The sequence below is a fragment of the Sminthopsis crassicaudata genome, chromosome 4 (assembly GCF_048593235.1).
Source record: "Sminthopsis crassicaudata isolate SCR6 chromosome 4, ASM4859323v1, whole genome shotgun sequence".
Classification (NCBI taxonomy): domain Eukaryota; kingdom Metazoa; phylum Chordata; class Mammalia; order Dasyuromorphia; family Dasyuridae; genus Sminthopsis; species Sminthopsis crassicaudata.
In genome coordinates this window covers 354,034,448-354,059,364 of record NC_133620.1, presented here as the reverse complement: position 1 = coordinate 354,059,364, position 24,917 = coordinate 354,034,448, and the positions used below count along the sequence as shown (strand labels likewise).

Sequence of the window (24,917 nt, the reverse complement as noted above, 5' to 3'; positions counted from 1 at the left end):
TGTACCTTCTGATTCTAAGATCTTGTGATGTTTTTGTTGCTGGGATTAAGAGTGGAAAATCATGCAAGAATCCCAAAGTCAAAGCAGTGCTTGGCACATGCATAGTATGCACTTAATACGTGTTGATTGATAAAGTGTAATTGTTGGGCAGAGTCTATTATGCTTGGAGTAAGTTGCCCTTTGGAAGCTCTTAGAAGCATATCTTATAGTCATGCAGGTGCTTTGGGGTAAGTATGAAAAGGGGCATGCTTCTGAAGATAACAGCTCAGCAGCTTGAGTGACTAGTCCTGGATGCTGACAAAGCATAAAGTCTAAGATCAGAGACTTACCACTGCTGAAGTAGCTTTTCCCAGGTCCATCCAGAGACAAGGTCAGCAGTAATGTGCCTTATTTATCCAAAGCACTGAAAGAAATAGAGCTTACCTAGGATTTTTTTTATTGAGCTTTTATAATATTTATTTAATGATACTCTTCAGGGATAGTTACTGTCATTTCAGTTATGTTCAACTTCTTGTGACCCCATTTGGGTTTTCTTGGCAAAGATATTAGAATGGTTTGCCATTTCCTTCTCCAACTCATTTCATAGATGAAGAAAATGAGACAAACAGGATTAAGTGACTTTCCCAGAATCACCCCAAGTCAATAATCTATCCATAGTATCACCCAGCTTTTCCTCTCTTCAAGGATAGAAAATGTAATTATCATCCAATTATTAGGCTCTTGAGTAAAAGAACAATACTCCACAAAAACTTTAAATTTAACACTGTGTTTTGCATACAGTAAGTGCTTAATAAGTACTTTTTTTGAGGATATTATAATTTAATTAATTAAACATGTATTCACCACACATACTACATCTAGAACAATTGGTTTTGTTTGCTGAAAACAACAATTGATGATTGTCTTTTATTTCACTTGGACTACCTGAGCAATTAACATTATTCTTCTAATGCTGAGAATTTAACAAAATGGGGACAGCCATTTGCTTATCCCTAGGCTGGGATTGAAGGTGAGGAGGTAGGGCAAAGATGGGAGAATCTGAAGGAATTCCTTTTTTTAAGATTTAGTTTTATTATTTTTTCAATAACAAAACTTTTTTTTCTTTTCCCTTCCATCTCCTCCCTCAATTATATGACCAAAAAAGGAAAATTCTCATAACAAACATGCATAGTCACAAAAACCTAATTCCTGCATTTGACCATGTCCAAAAATGTATATTTCATTCTGCACTTTGAATCAATCACCTCTCTGTCAGGAAGTGGGTGGCAGGCTTCATCATGAGCACTCTGGAATTATGTCATTGTACAGTTTGTCATTTCATTGATGAGATTTCTAAAAACTTTCCAAATTGTTTTTCTTATAATGTCATTATTGTGAGCAGAACCAGGAAATCTATACTTACAATACTATATGATGATCAATTCTGATGGACGTGGCCCTCTTCAGCAATGAGATAAACCAAATCAGTTCCATGATGAAGAGAACTTCAATGATGAAGAGAACCAGTTACACCCAGCAAAAGAACTATGGGAAATAAGTATGAACTACAACATAGCATTTCACTCCCTCTGTTTTTGGCAACCTGCATTTTTGTTTTCCTTCTCAGGTTATTTTTACTTTATTTCTAACTCTGATTTTTCTTGTGCAGCAAAATCACTGTATAAATATGTATACATATATTGTATTTAACATATTCTTTAACATATTTAACATGTATTGGTCTACCTGCCATCTAAGGGAGGAGGGTGGGGGGAAGGAGGGGAATGATTGGAACAGAATGTTTTGCAAGGGTCGATGCTGAAAAATTACCCATGCATATATCTTGTAAATAAGAAGTGATAATAATAAAAAATTAGTTAATTAATTTTAAAATGTTATTATTGTGTAAATTGTTCTCCTGGTTCTGTATCACTTCATTCTGTATCAGTTTATATAAATCTTCTCAAATTTTACTAAAATCATATCCTTTGTCATTTCTTAAAGTGCAATAATATTCCATTATATTCATATCCCAAATATAGCCATACCTCCTTAGTTTCCAGTTCTTTGCCACTATAAAAAACTTCTATATACATAATTTTGTATATATAGGTTTTTTTCTTTCACCTCTGGGTGTGGGCCTAGTGACTCTTGGACATAGTTTGAAATTACTTTCTAGAATGACTGAACCAGTTCATAGTTCCACCCACAGTACACTCATGTACCAGTTTTCCTACTGTTCCTCCAATATTTGCAATTTTCCTTTTTTGTCATCTTTGCTAATCTGATAGGTATGAGGCAAAACCTCAGAGTTTTTTTTATTATCATTCCAATAATTACTAGTGATTTGGAGCACACACCCACATTTCATACACACACCCCCACATATACAGACATACATACATATATACATACATACATATGTATATATAGTTATTGATAGCTTGGACTTCTTTGAAAACTGTTTATTTGTTTATATCTTTTAAACATTTATCTATTGAAGAATGGCACTTATTATAAATCTGAATCAATTATTTATATATCTTGGATAGGAGACTTTTGTCAGAAAAACTCTAATTAGCTGATGACATAAAATGTTGTTCTAAACCTAATTTCTAAGAGACTCATTTCCAGTTTTCCCAGAAGTGTTTGTTAAATAGTGTGACCTTAAATCTAGTAGCTCAGATATTTGGATTTATTAAACACTAGGTTATTATGTCTGCTTGCTTCAGCATGTTTTGTACCTAATCTGTTCTAGTGATGGAGCTCTCTATGTTTTTCTGGTACCAAATTGTTTCTATGATTACAGAAACTTTTCTTTAAGCAATCAAAAATAGTTAACAGAGGAAATCTTTATTTTACCTGCTTCAGAGAATAAAAAGCAATAAATGAATAAAGTCTACAGTTTTGTGACGGTGTCAGTAAAGGAGCTCTGCTGACCCTCAAGTAATTCTATTTTTCTGAATGGATAGGAGGCTAGAAAGATGATAAAATTTTTAGTAATTTAATTCAACATACATGTACTTAGTGCCTGAGTGTTAGGAAAGCAAATATGAAAAATAATATTCCTTGCCCTTAAGGAGTTTGCAGTTCAGTAAAGAGAATGAGATAAAAGAAATAAATATAGCATGAGTTAGAAAATCTTTAGACATTTTTAATGTTAGAAAATTCATAAATCAAATGGAGATTATAGCACCTGAGACTCATGCTAAATCAATATTATAAATTGATGCTATGCTTGAATTTACATTCTGGGATGGTGATTTTGGAGGGTTCTAGGAGAGAAAAGCCAGAAACCAGAAGGAACAGCCATTCCTGCTGTTAACCACTATCTAGGGAGGAAGATATACAGCTGTTATAAAAATAAAAATCTCTGGTTTTTTAAGGTGATTTCTCTTGAGCAAGCTACCATTCAATCTTTGTCTTAACAACATATAATAATCAAAAGATTATCAAACTCAGAATTTTTCCTCCATCACCTAGTTCTTGAAAAATTTCCATTCTCCTAGATAAGGACAATATTATTCTGCCATTATTTATTTAGATAGATCTTTTAAAAGCTATCATCTAAATTGAGCAACTGCTGCAAGAAAAATCATTAAATATTAATTATTTTACAACTACAGCGATGCTTTGGGGAAAGAAACTAGCAAGTTGCCATGGGTTACAAAATCATCCGACAATAGTGTTAAGAATTAAGTATCTAGCTCTAGGCTATTGAAACACTCTCTTGGAAAACACATACTACAGTGATGAAAAACACAGTCATTTAGACCATGGAAGTCATATTGAAATTTCTTCAGGAAAAATGGAGCCCGGTGGGTCTTGGGAATTTGGGCTGAAGTGACCTTGGTAGAAGGTAAAATCAGCCATTTTCAAGCTGAATCCCTGAGAAACCAAGGAACTTGACCTTCAAGCTTGAGGGGTGTTTTGGACTTTGAATCAAGACTGTGCTCTATAAGAACCGAGCTAAACTATGAAGCTAATCTCCTTCTCTTCCCCAGGGATTGAGGTGTAAAAAAGGAGGAGGATTATGCTATGCTGATAATGAATTTAGGATTATACAGTAAAGCTTGTGTTGGGCTAAAGACTTTCAGCTAGATTCAAAAGAAATTTTATCAATTCATATTTTTATAACTTGCCAAAACCAGACAAGAGCCAAAAGAATTGTAAGCACAATGCAACCTTTAACTGTCTTTTTGAGGGAAGGGCTAGAATTAACCCTTCTGAAGCCTTCACAGGCACCTTCAGACACAAGTTTAAAAGAGTTTCCTTCTCCCCCAAAACGCGATAGGGCCAAAAATATATACTTAAAGAGAAAGGTTGTGTTGGAGTGAGTGGTACTGCCCATATAAAGGAGGGAGTCAGCAAAAGACTGTTTATTACTGTCTATCCCCTACACTGCAAGAATCACATATACCCACTAATAGAAGTGCTAATCTTAGAAACCTGCCAGCAATTTATAATTCTGAAGACATTGTATAATGCTCTTTGTTTTCTACATCCTACAATGGCCTTTGAACAAAAGCAATAAAACTTGATTTAGTAATGTGAAATAAACTTTGTATCTATGGTACTCAATCACTAATTTAAGATTGTGCTATTAAAAAACAACTATAAATCACATTAGTATATCTGTTTTCACTTTAGTGTAAGGATACAAATTACTTCCAAAAACCCTTTTGCCTGGGCTTTTTGCCCTGACCTTAGATCCAAGGTGTTAAACTGAACTAAATTAAAATATAATTTAACAAAATAAATAAAAATACAACAGAGCAGAGATAATGTTATTATGTGATTTCTCTAAATCAAAATGTAGCCCATAGGGAGCCTTACATTGGATTTAGTGACTCCCATTTCTTTTGAGTTTGATATCACTGACTTAGATGACCAAGTCACTAAGAAAAAAAATAATAGCATAGTTTTATAATATTTTAAAATTTGCAAAGTGTTTGATCTTGACAAAGAAGTCTAGTGTAAAGAAGCGTGGTAACCCTTCAACAGAGTCCAACTCTTCCCCTTTTACTTCTATCTCAATCCTACCCACCAGGAATTGGACCTCTCAGAACTCAAAACTCTCTGTTCACAAATACTAAAGGTTCCTCAGGTTCCACATTTGTAAAATGAAGAAAGTTAAACAATATCTAAGGTAGTTTCTACCTCTCAATTCTTCTCCCTCAAGAGATCTAGATTTTCTCTAATTAGTAAACACTTTTTAATATTTAAGTTTCTATTGCAAGAATAGAGAAGAATATATCAGGTAATTCCAGATACCCAGGATGATAGAGCTTATTCAGCAAGAGAAGCTACAGAAGCAGTAGCAGCCTTGGGATTATTCCTTGGAACTTTAGTCATCCTGTCTAAAATCTAAAATCTTAGTGTCATTATATTATCACACCTGGAATCTTTCCTATTCCTGTTTTGCTAGAGTGGTCTATGTTGACTTATAGTTTATAACTATGACAATCTTTACCACAACATAAAATCTTTCTTGAACCCTAACCTGTACAACCCTCCTTATCTATAATTTTTATTAGCCCCTAATTCCTGAGAACATATTCTGCATAAATTTGTCCTATTCTGACAAGCCCAAATTGATATCTCTATTTTAATATAGCTTTAACTTAGTTATACCTACTGAAGATGTCACAAAGGAAATATTAGAGACAATGCATACTAATCAGAAATTTCCCAGGATTCCTCTTCTTAACCCTCTAGCCTAATAGTTTTGACCTTAATGTGGGACTCTTAGAAGCTCTAACTCAGCCTTGCAGACTTGCCTATTTTTGAACTTAGGGGAAAAAGAAGCAAAGAATTTGTGAAAGGCAGAAGTAGTAGAAGAGTTCCTCCCATGAGGTCATCAACACAAATAATATGAAGCTGAGGTAATTTGGAAAAATCATAGAAAAGGGGTAAATTCCCTCTCTCTGGAGAGGGAAAATTCTTACTCTTGTGTACTTAAAAGTTTATTATATTCTCTTTAGGAAAATATAATAAAATATAAATATAATAAATATATACTATTAAAATAATATAATAAATTATTATGAATGGATAAATAATATAAATAAAAACTAATGACAATTATGAATAAAATTAATACGTAATAAATAAATATAATTGATAAACCATGGGTTGTTGCTTGAATGTAGTGATCAGTGAGGTGATTGGGCACTACTGGGAAGGGGAGATAGATTTAAAACTGCTGCATTTTATCAGAATAAGATCCCAGGATATCCTTGGTATAGCTAGATGGCACAATGGATAGAGCACTGACCCTCAACTCATGAGGGCTCAAGTTCAAATTTGGTCTCAAAATATTTAATGCTTCCTCAGCAAGTCACTTAACTCCAATTGCTTCGCCACCCCCTCCCCCCAAAAAAGATTCCTGGTTGGAGGTTCACAGCTGATAAAGTTATCATATTTTGTTTTGTTTTTAAACAACTTCTCAGATCAGGGAGAAGTTCATAGATTTCTTTTGAAAAAAAAAAAATTAACTGGGCTGGCATTGTGGCAGACATCTACCATTATCTTTGATTTGATATGAAGGGAAAACAACTCCTTTAGTGGGAAAAGGATGTTAGCAGTGGCTATGAAGAAAATCATACCTGAAGAGCTGAAACTACAAAAAGGGGAGGGAAGTGTGAGTAACTGACAGCTCTGCTTACCTTGGTGGCTTACAGCTACCATCACCCCTAAAATGATGACTATCCTAATGGATTCTGTTTCCAGTAAGTTTATCTTTTTCTTGATCCATGTTAAAATGATAGCCCTGCCCAAGCCATTACTTCAAACATATACCATTCCTACCAGGGTTTGCTACCTGCCCAGGACACCAGTATTTCCATTTTTTAAAAGGGAAATTTAGGTACAAAGGCTAAATTACTTGCTCAGAGAAAGAAAGAATTACCCAAACCATGAATAAAACCCCAGAGTCTTGTTATACCTGAAATAGAATAATCAGATAAACTTATTTTTCTTAAAAATGTTTTAATAAAATACTACACATATATTATATATTTTCTTATACAGATATTATGTCCAGGATCATTGATATGGATCATAGAACTGTATTGTAATCATAGCAAACACAAGGACTATCAAATAAATAGGTTTCAACAATTTTTGGGGGAATCTCCTTTGTAAGCAAATTCATCTGAGAAGTCCTTTTGTAAAACAGGAAAAGAGGAGTTTGGCCTTTTCTCCCATTTTTTTCCCTTTTCCTCTTTGGCCAGAGGAAGGAGTCACATTTGTGCTCTAGGAATCAAAAGTAACATTGGAGTGACCTTCTGGGAAGGTAGAAAGCTGCCCTTCCCTTGCCATTTTTTCCCAATATCCTAGAGCTTAGCCTAAAAACATAAAAGCACCAGAATAGATTTGCTTTTTCAGAAAGCTGGGAATAAGATAATGGACTGGAGTTGGGGCCAGTGGGAAAAGTTAGCTGATGTGATGTAGAGAAAGAATGGGTATGAGATAGTTTATATGATTTATATGATGACCCTTATAATGTTTTTTTTTTTTAAGCACAATATTAAAAGACTTCAACAATCAATGTTAGGAGCCGTTCCATTTCAGAAGATTGTGAAACATACTTTTCCTCCTCCTTAGAATGGATTATAGAGATTGAATGAGATCTGTGTTATCTGTGGTCAGTATGTTGGTTTGTTTTGCTTAATTAAACTTCTTTGTAATAAGAAAGGGTTGGGGGGAAGTGGAAGCTGGAGGAAGGAAGGAAGTCATTAGAAAGTGACCTAGATTTGTTTTTAAAAAAAGCATCAATAGAACATTTATTTTTAAAAAAATAATATTAACAGGTGTAATCAAGGCAAACAAAATGTGGCCGGATATCCTGACCCAGGTAGGGTATCACCCAGGTAGGCTCATCTCAGCCATTTAAAAAATACTGGTAGTTGTATGTTAACCATACATTCATTCAGGAAAAAAAGATAAGAACAATTACTTATCTTACTACTTATGCATCATTCTTGTAGGCTGGTCCTGATGAGGGAAAATGCCTTCACTTAGAAAATTCAAACTAATTGGTGTTATTCAGGTAATGTTCATCATCAAATGATTTCTTTTTTTGTAAATAATACGCAGAATCCTCAAAAATTCTTCTCCATCTCTACTTCTTTCCCCACCCTCCTATTCCTTCTTCTTTTTCTCAGCATGAGTAGACACAGCCTGGAAAAATTCACAAGTGATCCCCAACCTGAACTCTGGTACTAGGGACTTGTAAGGCCTGTACCATCTGGGAGTTCTGCTACTGTGGATTGGACAGAATAAAAGTAACATGCCTTCATGAGAGCCAGTAGTCCAACTCCTGAACCTACTAGCCAAACCGTAGGCTGTCAGAGCACCACCTACCCCCAAGTAGCACAATTCATTTATAGTGAATATTTAAGTCTCCAGGTCCACTATAAAAATTTCTTCTCAGACTGCCCCAGGATCCGGGAGAAGCAGTAAGGGATAAGGCTAACTGATGTCAGTGGTACTGCGGCACTCTTGCAAAAAGACAGGGCATAGAAAAGCATCTCCATCTGGGATGGGGGTTTGAAACCGTCAAAAAGATGCAAGATGACCAGAGAGACCACGATACAACACAGGCGGAAGGAAAGCCGCTTGCTCTGCTTCCCTTTGCAACTTTCCTTATACATACTGGAGTTGAGGGCCAGTCCCAGGCCAAAGAGGGTCCCAAGGTTCTTGAGTAGACTGGCAAAGGGGGTAGTGTCAATATGGACCCATTCTGGCCGTTCACACCACCTCTTGGCTTTCTCTACAGTCCATAGAAGGTCAATTCCCATCCCTTTCAACATCAGGTAAAATCCAATAGCAAAACTAAATAGGAAGAAGGTGACCATAAAATATTTCTTGAGACTGGCATTGTAGATGCTCTGGATGTGTTGGAAAGTTTCAGCAACAGCAATACCTAAATAATTATTAGACAAAAATGACATTAGCATATTAAATTATATTATATTATATTATATATATTATAGTATAGTATAGTATATATTATATTATATATATGTATATTATATATATGAAATTATATACAGCAGATTTAGAGGGTAACATAAGAGACATCAGCTTGATCTTAATAAGTAACTTGCACTAAATAATTAAATAATCATTAAGGTCCTTTTAAAAATCTATAAAATAAAATGCAAAAAAATCCCCAAACTGACAGCTCTTCCTTTTCTGCTTTCTCCAACCTAATCTTTTGGTGCTGGTCTCTCTTATCCCTAGGACCTGGACCAAAGGTCTTGGGCTTTGAACTGTCTAGAATAACTGAGGCTGCCATGGAGGTTACTTAGATATTTTACTTCAGTAAAGTACAGTGGATAAAGCACTGGGTCTGGAGTGAGTTCAAATCCAGCCTCAGATATTTCCTAGCTGTGTGGCCCTGGGCAAATCACTTCACCCTTTTTGCCTCAGTTTCCTCATCCATAAAATGAGCTGGAAAAGGAAGTTGCAAAGCACTCTAGTATCTCTGCAAAGGAAACTCCAAATGGGATCATGAAAAGTCAGACATGACTGAACAACAATAGAATAATTTAGATTGAGGAAACTTTTAACTAGCTTGTTTTGCTGCCTTTGCTCTTCATTCTTAATTGCATATTGTCTCTCCTTTTAATTTATTTTAGATGTTTATAACAAGTCACAGATCCTGCCCTTCCCCCCAAAAAAAATCAAAGTGTGTTTTTTTTGGATACAGGTTATTTACATTATTGGAATTTTCAGAAGTATTATTTCTTCTTCTTCCTCTTACTCCCAGTAAATTAAACCATTCCTTTGAAGATGTAGGGGACTAAGGGTATTAAACATAGACTAGATTGGTTAACTCTTTTTCCTTATCTTTAAAAAATGTGTTGTAAAGGGAATAACATGCTGGGCAAGGGAAAAGAAACAAATATATTTGGAAATGAAAGTAATGAAAAAAGAAAGGATATCCATAAAATATTTTTAGAAAAATAACATGGATTTTAACAATGGGGGAAAAAAATGAACCTTCCCTTGTGTTGAATTCGGTTCTTAAAGATCTCTAAGGAAGGGAAAATCTGTAAGCATGATGAAAACAAGAATTCTGTTTTATCTAAACTTAGCAACTGCCCTAGTACTGAGGACATTTTTCAGAATATAGAAGATAACTTGCTTAATACATATTAGTGGAATGACATAACAAATGGAGATTCCACAATCTCCCTCTTATTATCACACATTCCGAGGTCTCCTATTCTAAGTATTCTACCAAAGTCAACATTCTTTTTTATGTTTGCCCTAAAGCCTACCTCACTTTAAGAAAACCAAAATTCAGGAAAACCTGAACTAACAAAAATTAACAAAAATTTGAACTAACAAGACTATATGTGTTAGAAAAGGATTTCTTTATATATGGAGCTTTCTTAGAGCTTTTGTTGTTGTGATTATTATGATTTGGTAAATTAACCTGAAGCTAAGCCTCTAAGAAACTCTTAAGAGTATAATGAGACCATGACTCCATTCACAAAATTATGGTTTCCAAACCACTTTTCAGAAATCTACATATTATGTAAAGTAAAGCATACCTTGCTATCAAAAATAATAGCTCTCCAAAACACTTTTGAGGAAGGATAGGATAAAAGGAAAGAGAATAGAATAAACAAAGAGGAAATACAGTTAGCCATAGTAATTATGAAAATAAATTTGAAGCCTCATTTCTCAATGTATAGGGAACTGAGTCAAATTTATAAAAAATAAGAGCCATTCCCCAAGTGATAAATGATTAAAAGATATGAATTATGCCCAAAGGTCTATAAAATCATGCATATCTTTTGACCTAGCAAAACCACTACTAGGCATGAATCCCTCCCCCAAAAAAAATTTAAAAGGAAAAGGACCAATATATACAAAATTATTTATAGGATTTGGAAATTGAGTGGATGCTCATCAGTTGGAGAATAGCTGAAAAAATTGTGGTATATGATTATGATGGAATATTAATATTCTATGGGAAATAATGAGCAGGATGTTCTCAGAAAAACTTGGAAATTATCCAAGGGTTCAAGCAAAGTGAAATGTACTTCGCATAAAGTAATAGCAATGTAGTGGGATGATCAGCTGTGAATGACTTTGCTATTCTCAGCAATACAATGTCTAAAAGACCTTTTTTTTCTTGATTTTTTTAGGGGGGAGGAGATATATGTTTTCTTTTGCAATATGACTTTTATGGAAATGTTTTGCTTAATTTCACATGTGCCATTTCAATGAGGGTAAGGGGTGGGGATGAAGGGAGAGAATCTGGAACTCAAAATTTTAAAAACAAGTGAAAAGAATTGTTTTACATGTAATTGGGGGAAATAAAAACTGTAAACCACAAAACTGAAAAAAGAGAAAGAGAAAAAAATAGCAGCTCTATAAACTCTCTTCCTTTGATTTGCAAACCTTTGAAATCATAAAAGTACATTCACAATAAGGGCGGTATGTTGCATTGTTATGATTAAGGAGACAGAAGAAGATGGTGTAATTATTACTGACCTGAGAGGACCCCAGCAATAACCTGATGAGGGAAATGGGCTGCGAGATAGATTCGGGACAGACAGACATTGAGCTGCACAGCCCAGAACCCCAACCACAGAAGGACATACAGGCACCTGCAAAAGGAAACCCAAACACAGCAGGACTGAGGGACAGAGCAGAGATGCCATTCAATGATATCATACAGCCTCTATACAAACACTTTGAGGAACAGAGTTACTGATACTTTAAGAGTAGTGCATTCCATTTTCAGATATTTTTAGTATGTTGAGTTGAAATCAAACTCTTGTTACTTCCACCCATTGGTCCAGGTTATTGCCCTCTGGGTTCTGAGCAGAGTGTCTATTAATACATTATTTTTTATCTGACCTATGATTTCTAGGTCTATGAAACTTCTCTACTAACACAAGTAATCACTGTCTTTGCAACTGAGGGGTAATAAAATAATTATGTATACAGTTGCAGGCAGTGATCATATCCCCACAGTCTTATTTCTCTAGCTTACCCTATCAAGTTCCTTCTAGTAATCATCATCCCTCACCATGCCTTCTGGATACACTCTGGATTGCCAGTGGTGTCCAGAACTGAATATAATCCTCCAAAGATGGAGTCTGACCAGGGCTACTATTTCTTTCATTGTGGATTAATGCAACCTAAGAGACCATTAGCTTTTCAATGACCACATCACCCTTGCTGCAAATTGAGCTTGCAATCTGTTAAGACCCTAAGGTCATTGTCCAGTTACATCTCCCACATCCTGAATATGGGTAACTAACTTTTGAATTTAAGTGACAGGTTTTACATTTTTCTGAGTTAAATTTCATCTTAAGAGGTAGTTGTGACTTAGTGTATGAAAAGCTGGCCTTGGAGTCAAGAAAACTTGAATTCCAAGTCCCTCCTGAAACACATACTTTCTAGATGATTTTAAGCAAATCTCTTAAAATATCAGTGTCCTTAGGAAATTTTCTAAGACTATAAGTTTCAGAGATAGTGATGACTTGTATTAATAGATGAAGTCCCTTATCAGGCATTCCATAGACCTAGAAATTTCAGATCAGATTAAAAAAATAAACCAATAAACATTTATTTTATTAGATTCAGTCATCCAATACATTAGTCTTCCATCCCAGCTTTGGGTCATTTGTAAATTTGATATAAATCCCATCTATGTTTCCATAGAGGTCATTGATAGAAATATTAAGAGAATAAGAATATAGCACCTACTATGTGTCAATTATTATACTAGTGCTTTACAAATATTACTTCATTTGATCTTCACAAAAACCCTGTGAAGGAAATGCTATTATCTCAGAGTTAGGAAACTGAGGCAAGCAGAGATTGGTACTTGCTCAGAATCACAAAGCTAGGAAATGTCTGAGGCCAGATTTGACTATGGGGTCCAGCATTCCATCCAATGTGTGGTTACTTGGCTGCCTGGGAATAATGACCAGAAAAGGATTCCTGTTTAATAGGAGTCACTCAAATTTATTATTCCCATTCTAATGTATGAGACTATGGGAGAAAGAGTAAGAGTGAGAGAAAATAATTTATTCAGCCAGAGAGCTAATTGATCCCTTTCTCATTCCCTTAGTTTCTCAACCAATCACTGAAAGCTTTCTTACCGAAACTTGAGAGTCGTCTTCTTCTTTCCACGAGTAAGGGAGAGGATGGATGTAACAATTACATAGTATACACCTGCTGCCCCCATGGCATGGCCTGAAGGACTACCTGGAGGACCAGAAGGAAACACAGTGCCTCAAAAACTGAAGGGAGGGGAGGAAAAGAAAGGAAGGAAGAGACAGAGAGAGGGGAGAGGAGAGGAGAGGAGAGAGAAGAGAGGAGAGGAGAGGAGAGGGAGAGAGAGGAGAGGAGAGAAGAGAGAGAGAGAGAGAGAGAGAGAGAGAGAGACGAGAGAGAGAGAGAGAGAGAGAGAGAGAGAGAGAGAGATGAGAGAGAGAGAGAGAGGAGAGAGAGAGAGAGAGAGAGAGAGAGAGAGAGAGAGGAGAGAGAGAGAGAGAGAGAGAGAGAGAGAGAGAAATGAAAAAAAAAAAAAAAAACCAAGAAAAGTGCTTCTGACTTTCCCTAGCTTTGGAAAGATCCCATGTACCCCTTCTACTATCTCCCCTCACAAGGGTTCATTCTAGGAATTTCCTATCATTTGACTGAAAAATACTAATGTGGTTTTAATGAATAAAGTTAACCGCAAGGTGTGACAGATGTACCACTAACTTAGTTTCATCTACAAAGCCGTTTCTGAGTAGAGAATGTCCAAAATCTCTGGCCATTGCTACTTCCCTTCCTGGAAGAAACAAATTTAGGCTACCCTTTATAGATCCAGAGCTTCTGCCCATTTCCTCTATGGGAAAATCCCAACTTGACCCCAATCTGATGCACCTAGGTGACAACACATCTATGGAAAACTTTTCTATATTTTCCTACATACTCAGCCAACGTACAAGTTTCTCCATCATAGTTTCCCTCAATTATTTCAAAATATTATTCCAAAAAGGTCTGTGATATGCTTTATACTCAGTGGATTTCCAAAATGACATGGGCAAATATACATTAACCTGTAAATAATCTCTGAGCTGATTTGTAACTGAAATAAATGGAAGTTCTTGAAAAATCACAGAATCCTTTAAAGAAGGGAAAGGGACCTGTATGTGCAAGAATGCTTGTGGCAGCCCTTTTTGTACTGGCGAGAAACTGGAAACTGAGTGGATGCCCATTAATTGGAAAATGGCTGAATAAATTGTGGTATATGAATATTATGAAATATTATTTTTCTGTAAGAAATGACCAGCAGGATGATTTCAGAAAGGCCTGGAGAGACTTACATGAACTGATGCTGAGTGAAATGAGCAGGACCAGGAGATCATTATATACTTAAACCACAATACTATATGATGATCAATTCTGATGGACGTGGCCCTCTTCAACAATGAGATGAACCAAATCAGCTCCAATAGAGCAGTAATGAACTGAACCAGCTACACCCAGCGAAAGAACTCTGGGAGTTGACTATGAACCACTACATAGAATTCCCAATCCCTCTATTTTTGTCCACCTACATTTTTTACTTCCTTCACAGGCTAATTGAACACTGTTTAAAAGTCGGATTCTTTTTGTACAGCAAAATAACTGGACATGTATATGTGTATTATATTTAACTTATACTTTCACATATTTAACATGTATTGGTTAACTTGTCATCTGGGGGAAGGAGTGGGGAAAAGAAGGGGGAAAATTGAAAAAAAGGTTTTGCAATTGTCAATGCTAGAAAATTACCTATGCATAAAATTTTTGTAAAAATAAAAAAATAAAATTAAAATTTAAAAAAATCACAGAATCCAATAATTCTAAAGGCACCTCAGAAGCTATTTACATAATCTGTATCCATCCTTGATGTCCTCCTCAAGTGGCCATCCAGTCTCTATCTGAAGAGTTCCAATAAAGAAAAACCTCTATCCCCTGAGGAAATCCATTACATTATTTCTAGATCCATCTTTAAAATAAGCTCCGATTATAAAGAAGCTTTTCCGTACATAAGATTCCTAAATCTACCTCTCTCCCACTTCCTCTCATTGCTTTATTATATTACAGGCCAGAATGAATTTTTCTTTTCCCTTCTTTGCCATTTGTTATTTAGTTGTATATGACTTTCATAATCCATTTGGGATTTTCTTGGCAAAGATACTGGATTGATTTGTCATTCCTTCTCCAGCTCATTTTACAGATGAGACAACTGAGAGAAACAGGATAAAGTAATTTTCCTGAGGTCAATCATCTAGGAAGTGTCTGAGGTTGAATCTGAACTAAAGTTTTCAAACCCTACTATCAACTACACCACCTACCTTCCCTATAATATAGCAACCTTAACAACCATAATAATAGCTCTACATATAGCAAGTGCTTCATTTGAATTTCATGTCTATACAAAGTTAATCAATAACGAGATATGTTAAATGAAATCTCACCTGGTCCAGTCTCACAGGTGATGGGGAATTGCTTTATCACAGGCGCAGAAGTGTTTGTGTAGTAGTCAGTGTCTAGTACCCACCAGTATGGACGCTGCCCAAAAAGAATCCTGTCAGGGAGCAAGAAGAAAGCTCTAAAAGGTTACAGGGTCTTCTTTCCCAGAGAATGAGAGAGTATATAAGTGAAAAAAACCACACATTTACTTTCCTATCTTTAAATGGCCATCTAAAGATGGTAGCTTTGTTTAACTATGATTCTAGAACCACAGAATATCAGAGTGGGAAGAGATCTTGAGCATCACCAATCTATCCAATCCTAAAATTTTACAGATGAGGAATCTTGGATCCAGTAAATAAAGTAACTTGCAGAGTTAATGAATCAAGTTAGTCTCAAACCCAGGGCTCCTGGATCCCAGCTCAGGGCTCTTAAATTCTCATCACAATTCCAAGCTATCCTTAACCGTCCCAAAAAGATAATTTAAAATTGAACAACTGAAGTTAACAACTTAGACCTATCAATGCTCAACCATTGCATCTACCTTTCTCTCTTCTCTTCAATTAAGGAGAGCCCTGAGTTTCTACAGTCACAAGTTTCTACAAGCACATGACCCTTCCATTCCCGCTAGAATTCCTATCTTCCAAGAACTGAAGAACATTGCCTACCTCAAAAATGCATCCCTTGCACCTATATCTTTATCCTTTCCACTTTGGAATAAAAAAACTGAACAAATGTTTGTTTGTCCTTTCATTTTAAAGATGGACTAGAAAAAATTAAATTTTCATTTTAGTTAAAGACATGTCAAGAGTCCTTTGTCACTATAAGGTTAGAAGATGATAGATTCCTTTTGGATTTAAGAGCAATCATTTTCTCCCCTACTGATAGACAAAAATCCAGGCCTTGAATAAAATAAAGCACCATTAATTCAGATCCCACTAAGCTAGTAGTCAATCAGATACAATCTATTACATGGCTTTATTAGGTACAAAGTTTGAAAGGATTTCATCTATGAATTCCTGTAGTCTTACAGTAGAGTAGAGAAAACAAGCATTTAGAATTAGCAGTCTTTTCTAATAAAGAACTCAAACATTTCTTCAATATTCTTTCAATTTCTGTACTTAATAATTAACATTAAAGGGTTTGTGTTACTATTCTATTTTAATTGTCTTACCTCATTTTACTTGTTTCTATCTCTTTCTACTAGTCATTGTATTTTGTACTATATTTCAAAAATTTTTAAAGTTTCATTTCTTTTTTCAAAATTGTCAAAATTCAGACTTTTTCCTAAATTAGATTATCCTTCCTTCATTCCATAATGAGTTAGTTAATTCCATACTCTAACTCAGTAAAAGTTCTGCTTCCAATACTTGTATTAGACATTAAAAGCAAAGGGAGAGCAGTTGATGTTCTCTCAAAGAATCCAGATAGGGATTGGAAAACAGGTTCCCTTTGGAGGATCAATGGGAGACAGAGCTCTTCCCCTTCCTGATTTCCCGTTACTTTCCTTCCTTGTCCAGATTCTTACTTACCACTTAAAAACCAAATTCAGCCAGTCTCCAATCACAGCTACCCAAAGTAGTTTGATGCCCACAGCCTCTCGTACATGGAACCAAATGGGAAATAGGACATAGAAGGCATTCCTAAGATCTGCAAGCACTGAGACCAAGAGGAACCAGTCCTTAAAGTCCTTGTAATTTACTTGGAGGTAGTGAGTCGATTGGATCCCAAAGTCATGGAGGACATTCATCCCTGCCTCCATCCTCACTTCCTCTTGGCACTTCTGGCCCTCAGCAAAGCACGTGAAGTTATTTCAGGCTCCGCTGTGATTGTTCTGCTCTTAAATTGATCCTTTCCTCTGTTTTATACTCCCTTACTCCCAGCTGTAGGTCATTTCAACCCTGATCTTTGGACTCAAAAACCACTTTTGTCTAAAATCTATTGATCAAAGGTGCATCACCAGAAGGTTGATGCAAACACATGTGGGATGATTTACGTAAAATAGGAAAACAGACACACAAAAACAACCTGATCTGCCAGAGACTCAGCAGGGACAATTATTAACCTTTGCTATTACATATAACTGCCCTCCTGTCCTTTCAAACTAGGCCAAAGACAGGATCAAGTTTAAACCGTTTACTACTTCTTGCTACATTTGGAAAGCTCCCTGAGCTGTATATGGAGTTTGTACCCTCTGTAGTATACTCACCAGCTTGTTTGGGGGGACGTAATAAAATGAAAATGCCTTAGTTTAAATCCCTTTCAGTCACTTTTTTGCATTCTCTAGTGATTTGCATTTTTGTTGTTAATTAAAAGAAAGCAGGCAGTTCTATTTCTTGAGAAATTGTTGGCTTAATGTCTATGTCTTCAGATGCATCCAGTCTTCAGAAATGTTGATGGTTTGGCAACTCCCTTTCTCAGCATTGGAGAGAAACAATATTATTATAAATGGACTAATTACTTAATTTGGCAGCTTCCAAATCTTTAAAAAATTTTCCAGATCTTTAAAAACCATTTCTTTGGATCCAAGACAAATCCAACAGACTTTTGATGGAAAATGCCATCCACATCCAGAGAAAGAACTATGGAGTCTGGATGCAGATCAAAGCACACTATTTTCACTTTTTAAAAAATTTGTTTTTTTTCTTTCTCATGGTTTTTCACTTTTGTGCTAATCTTTCTTTCATTGACTAATGTTGAAATATGTTTAACATGATTGTACATGTATAGCCTATATCAGATTATTTGCTGTCTTGGCAAGTGAAGGTGGAAAGAGAAGGAGGGAGAAAATTTTGGTGTTCAAAATCTTACAGAAATAATGTTGAAGGCTATCTTTACATGTAATTGGAATAAAATTTTAAAAACCATTCAGTGTGAAAAGAAAAAAAAGGCTTAAAAAATTAAAACTGTTACTTTCAATTTAGTTGAATGAATACCTATCTATGAAAAAACAAATGGCCACAGGCATAAAATGCTTATAATCCTTAATTTCAGGATGGCCAGTAACATTGAGTAGAGCATAAAACCTTGCACCAGCTCTGAAATTTTGGAAAAAAGACCCTGATTACAGGTAGCACATACCTGAAAAAGAAGATGAACTAACACTTACAAAATTATGACATTTGTCATAATAGTGTATAAAGGGAGCAAAACTTTTAAAACAGCCATATTTTCTTTTTTCCCCAACCAATGCAACTTTCTCTTCAGTAAGCATAGTCTATCTGCTTAGTATATATGGAGCAGAGAAGGGCAAGTGGGCTGACGTAGGGATGAAGAAGAGACCCAAAATGAAAGGGTTTGGAGCCAATGCAAATGATGGTCCATGCTGGAAATGATCACAGAAGGAGCTGGAGTAGGATTTGTCAAATTTTCTCAGTGCATCAGATCAGATTCTTCCTGGAAAGTTTTTCTTCTACAAGTAGTAGTCAGGATGGATTTCATAATGAAATGTGTCAGCTAAACAATCCTGTATATGGGGAGGCTCATCTTAATGGCTTATTGATAAGTGTCCTCCTCTGGGAAGGAGTTTTCTCTCTCCTAAATAAGCCTTCTTCTCCGAATTCTGAGTAATTATCTCCTGCCCTGGTTTCAATTGCATGAAGGGAATCTATGTATAAATGGAGCAGTCGCTGTCTCCGTACTACCCAATAACAAAGCGGGGGCCCTCATAGGGTTAAACTTCCGAGGGGCCAGAGTCTCTCTCTCTGAGTCTCACAAGTTTTGGTCATGTGCCCAGCATGTGGGGAGCAAGAGGAGGGCACTATCTTCTGGTGGGAACAACAGGGAGCTCAACTCTTCTCGATAAGGAGTCATTATGGGGCTGATATTTGCCTTCTGCAAAAGCAGAGGAGGGATTTGGGGCAGCCTGCCAGATTTGATGACAAGCTTGGCTGGAACAATCATGGATTACATCATGAAGCTATTACTGGTTTCCAACTGCTTCTCACCTACCAACATTTCCCATTCTCCCCTTAGCCTCAGTGGCAATCTTTTTCTGCTGCTTCCTGCAAAAATTTATCACATGATGAAAGAGTAGAGAGAAGAAGGAAGGAAAGAAGGAACGAAGGAAGGAAAAGGAGTTTGGGATTAGATAGCTCTGAGATTCCTTCCAATTTTGCTAGTTTTGAATCTGAGCTGTACCATTTATTCCCTTTGTGATTTTGGATAAGTCACTTTTTTCTAGCTTTTAGTTTCCTCCCCTGTAAAATAAAAGGAGTTTAATTAGATGACTTCTAGTGTGTCTTCCAACATTCTGTGTTAGAAAGTCAGCCCCTAAAAGACAAGATCTGTCTCCTTCTAGTCTTTGTTTTCTCTTGCACATAATTTTATTTTAATAAACACTTGTTTAGATAGCTCAGTGGATAGAGCACCAGTCCTAAAGTCAGGAGGACCAGGCTCAATACAGGCTCAATAAAAAAGGTTCAAATATTACCTCAGTCACTTAACATTTCCTAGTTAGGTGACTCTAGGCAAAGTCACTTAACTCCAAATGCCTTAGCAAAATAAACAACAAATAAATACTTATTGAATTGGTTGTATTTTGCAAGAGACATTTGAGAATTTGGAAATTTATTTTACTGCCTTCAAAGATTTCATTTCACCTTTCCTTAGTCACCTTTCCCAGCAAAATGACAATTCTCTCTTTCAAGAGTTTCTTGTTTGAATTTAATTTCAATCTCCCCCTTTGAATGGAGTTTTGACTCCATTCCCTTTTGTTCAGACTTGGTCAGCTGCCCTTTGGGGAAATGTCTGCTCAGAGACCAGAGGCAGTTAAAATGGAAAAGTTTGTGGAGTTCTCTTTGGCTGGCTCTCTTTCAGCCAGTTGGTCGCTGTTAAGACATAGTAAAAAACAACACAGCTTTTACATGGCTGTAGTTTCTACGTGGGGGAAGAGATGGAGAAAAACTGTCTCCCAGAAAGTACATTTTGGACTGACATGATTAAAAGGATTCTAGGACTTTTGTTTTCATTTAAGCAGCATCGACTGGGCTGGGGACCAGAACTCTAAGGAGGAGAGAAACTGCTTTGTCCTTGTTTCCTTGTTGCCATGGTGTTAACTAATGCCTTTCCAGAATAATACAAGGATGAAGTCCTTATTATCAATGACGACCTCCCTCTGAGTAGCAGAAAAGTGGGTTTCTCTGCAGATTCATGTCCAGAATCTGAGTTTTCCCATTCCAAACAGTACAGCTTAAAAAAAAAAAATTCTAATCTCTTTCAGAGGATTTTCTTGGTGGGGAATGGGTAAGTGTAGTATTTAAGAGGAGGAGATGGAAATTGATAAGACAAACAACTGTTATCTTTGAAATGACCCTACTCATTTCTACAAAAACACTTTGGGAAAAACAGGTTGGGGAAAGAGATGGATTAATTATTGTTAGGCAGTGAAAATGACTGACTTATCTTACGGCGCAGTGAGAAAGTTCAGCACCAGGACCTTGAACTGTTCATCTGTTAACCAGGTGAAGGGAGCATGGTCCTAGTCACTCTAGATGAATAGGGTGAACACTCTGTTCATTTAGGAAAAAAAAAATACACACTGAAGTCGGTTGTGGTCATTTTAAAAAATTGTATAGTCAAAGCTCTTGCTTCTTTCTCAACCCTCCACTTTTCAATCTCAGTGGTAGTATTGATTTTTTTCTACAAAAGCTAAATGAATCAATAGATTCAAAAAGCATACGTTATGGACCCACTATGTGCTAAGCATTGTTAGGAAGCCATGGAAATATAAGATTACATAAGACAAAGCCCTAAGCTTCAGAATCATCAAGAACCTTAAGATTTCTTCGAGTTCTAAGTTCATAAACCTTGTGACCTCCATTGGAATCACAAACAAATCTTCTTCCTTGAGGAAAAATAGTCTGGTTCAGCACTCCAGAAATCTTCTTGATTGATGGGACAATAGACCACTTGGTTCCTTATATCCAAAAAAAAGATATTCAATCCAATTCAGTAAATGCTTATTAAGTATTTACTATGGTTCAAACATTGTGCTATTTCCTGGGAACAAGCTAGAGATGGGGCATGGGGGTAGGAATATGGAAAAGAGTTCTACCTCATGGAATTTGGAGTCTAATAAGGACATTTGACATATAAACAGATAATTATAATTATTGTTGAGTTGAATTGAATTAGTTGTATTTTGCAAAAAGTACTTAGGATTTGTGCACATAAAAGCACATTTCATTACAGAGTATCCTAAAAATCCAAAGTGGGAAGACTGTTGGAAAGGAGATCATGTTATCAGGGAGATGATGCTGTGACATGATTTAAGTGAGGGTGGGCTGTGCGGAATCACCAGCCTCACTTCCTTCTCCAACGCCATCTGGTCTAGTGCCAGGGAAGGTTTGAACTATGAATTAAGTAGTTGAGTAGAAAAGTAGAGGTGGGAAAGAACATTAGTTCCGACAGGTAGTAATAAAGACTTGTGCAAGAGTGATGACAATGGGACCAGAGGAAAGAAGGGTGAGAACTAAATTCCAAATAAAATTGACACTACTTGCTAGTTTATTGAAGGCAAGAAGAAAAGGGACAGCTAGATGTTGAAGTGATTAGAGCACTGGGCCCTGAGTTCAAAGGTGATCTCAGATAATACTAACTGTGTGACCCTGGGCAAGTCACTTAACCCCAATTGCTTCACACAAAAAAATTAAAAATAAGGGAGGAAGCAGAGATAAACGGAGACTTTAAACTTTGGAGACTGTATGATGACACAGATAAAAGTAGCAGTCAGAAGCAGAAGTAGATTTTGAATGAAAGATATTTAGTGAATGATTTTTTTTAGCCTCCCTTGGCAGGACTACACTACCCTCAGGAGTTTGAGAGAGAAAGAATCTACCGGATATCCAGCTACCTCCTTGGGCTAAAACTTTCTTGATTCTCTTAATTAAGCTAGACAGAAGATATCCTTTAGTCATCTGAAAACCTTAAAGGTACTGCTTGGGATAATTTGGAAAAGGCTCAATACTCATGGAAACTTTTTTCTTTTTTTCATTTGGCCTGATTTATCCTCCCTTGTGGAAAACAAGAGCTATTTCAGAAGGGGAGTTGTGACTGAAACTGAAACTCTAGCTGCTTAAACCTTTATTTGATTTAACTCAACTGACTTGTTTGAAGCATTACTTACTGGATCGATGCTGATCTAAATGCAAATAAAAGGTGGTGTGAGGTAACTGAACCATCCATGTATATAGTGGTAAGATTGGACTCTCATAAGATGAAGGATTTAAACTCATTATTAAAGACAGCTAGGGAAATAAAAGATTTTACCCTGGTCATTTAAGAGACTTCTTAGGAAATTGGCCTAATTTTACCCTGGTCATTTAAGAGACTTCTTAGGAAATTGGCCTAATTTTATCAAACACATTTCCCTCTCCTGTCTTATTTTACCTGAGCTACGTCTAAGCTTGGTCTAGGGTTTTAAAATGTAAAAGAATTATTTGCATAAAGTAGTTATAATAATTACATATAGTACATATTATATAATGATGACATATGCCATATATCATTATATTATGTATAGTACACATATATTCTACATGACATTCTATACTATAAATAGCATATAATAATATACACTATATATGTATATGTAGTAGTTATAATAACAACAGCTAGAATTTATATAGCATTTTAAGGTTTGCAAAGTACTTTGCATGTGCTAATAGTAACAGATAACACTTATGCAGTGCCTACCTAGGTGCCAGTCACTGTGCCCAGTGCTTTACAATAATTCTCTCATTTGATTTTCACAATGACTGTATAGAAACAGGTGCTACTATTATTCCCATTTTACAGATGAGGGGCAGACAGAGAGTAAATTATTTACTCAGAGTCACTCAGCTAGGGAATGTCTAAGGCTGGCTACAAATTCAAGTCTTTTCAACTTCAAATGTGTGTATCTATTACAAATCAGTTTGTAATAGGGATTAAGATCTGGGGAGATTTACAAAAATAGAATTCCCCATTAAGAGTCTTATCTCTTTATCAGCTTCATGTAACCCAAAAAACATACTCAAGTTATGGGGAAGTATATTTAACTGAAAGATAAAAGAACCCAATACTGAGACTACCAAAAGCTGCCCAAGATAAAAGATGATCAGCCATCAATGTGGCTGGCAGCAGCTTCGGATCAGTCACACATTCACTTTTTTCAAGTAGTATTCCCAAAGAGTAGCACGACCTTGACTTTTCCTAAGGATCCGTCTTTCTCTGGAGTCATCAATAAAGAGTTCTCCCTGGTTCCTTCCAATTTCTTCTTCCTCTTTAGATAAAGGCTTTACCAGCAGCCTTTATCTGACTATTGTGGATGTATTTTATAATCTCTGACCCCTCACTAGGAGACGCTCCCAAACTCCTGCTTTCCATCATTTCCATCCAGATGCTCACTCATCTACCCAGTGTTCTGGGAAGGAGGTGAATGTCCCAGTACCAACTCCAGGATGCACAAGAAAGAAAATCCCCTACTAGGCAAAGTTCCCCCTTTCTGGTTACACCTGGATAGCAATCAGCCCTTACTGATGCTTGGTGGTCTCTTTCTGTGGTCCCCATCCCTTTGTGTCTGATTACCTAAACTACTTAGTCCAGTTAATATTCATCATGGCACCTATTCAGTATGTCATTTAAGAAATTCCCTCCAAACAAAAAATAAAATGGAAAAAAAAAGGTTCCCTCCTTATAACAAAAACTAAACTATAAAGTAAGAAGACTAAGTTATTGCAGGATAAAGAGAAACTCAACTTAGAGATGGAAGGGAACTTCGAAGCCATATAATCCAACCCTCTTCTTTTACATATGGAGAAACCGAGGCACAGAAAAGTGAAGTGACATGACCATCTAAGGTCATGCATGTAATAAGCAGCAGAACTGGAATATGAATCCAGGTGCTCTGTCCCTTAAGGGACTGGGGGCAAGGAGGAAAAGATGAATCTTCTTTTAAGAGATATTCTATACCTCTGCTTCAGTAGCTTCACAAAACTGCAAAAGTCCATTTGGCCTAGGACCCAGAGTTATAACTAGGAAGTTTTTGTCCATTGCACATTCAGTACAGGAGAGTGGTAGACAGAGAGCAGTGTGCTCCGGCTGGGTGGATTACATTGGTAGGAGTGTCCTGTTCTGTTAGAGAGGCTGTCCCTTGCTTCAGGGCATGGTCAATGAACAGCCACCTCACTTCCAACTTCCTAAACCTCAGTGAAAGGGTGAAGGCATGGAAAGACACAGGATCAGTGTGGGAGGGGAAGGGACAAAATCCAGCTCATCTTTCCCAAGTTATGGCTCCACTGTTACAGCATTATCTTTTGCCTTTAATATTTGTTTCTTAGCTATTTTCAAGTTTTTCCCTCAATTTTTAGACACTCTCTAGCAGGGGACCACCTGGCTCACACATTCCTATTTGTATCCTGTTTTTAGCAATGAGATGATGTCCATTTTTCCTAAAAACTAACATACGT

General features: G+C 36.3%; 1 protein-coding gene across 1 annotated transcript; it reads right to left on the bottom strand.

Annotated features, from left to right (window-relative positions):
* Positions 1-6,952: 6,952 nt before the first annotated feature.
* Positions 6,953-17,316, bottom strand: G6PC1 (glucose-6-phosphatase catalytic subunit 1). Its single transcript, XM_074261661.1, has 5 exons — positions 17,001-17,316; positions 15,474-15,583; positions 13,119-13,224; positions 11,497-11,612; positions 6,953-8,908 (listed from the first exon to the last, which is right to left on the bottom strand). Exons 1-5 carry the CDS (start codon positions 17,228-17,230, stop codon positions 8,397-8,399), a joined length of 1,074 nt encoding a protein of 357 aa, XP_074117762.1. The 5' UTR covers positions 17,231-17,316; the 3' UTR covers positions 6,953-8,396.
* Between the last annotated feature and the right edge of the window lie 7,601 nt (positions 17,317-24,917).

Excerpts from the sequence above, each read along its gene's own strand:
- G6PC1 (XM_074261661.1), bottom strand. The coding sequence starts at position 17,230 with ATGGAGGCAGGGATGAATGTCCTCCATGACTTTGGGATCCAATCGACT. Across the intron at positions 15,584-17,000 it reads CTGAATTTGGTTTTTAAGTG|GATTCTTTTTGGGCAGCGTC; the intron begins GTAAGTAAGAAT and ends GCTCCCTGACAG. Across the intron at positions 13,225-15,473 it reads CACCTGTGAGACTGGACCAG|GTAGTCCTTCAGGCCATGCC; the intron begins GTGAGATTTCAT and ends CTGGTCCTCCAG.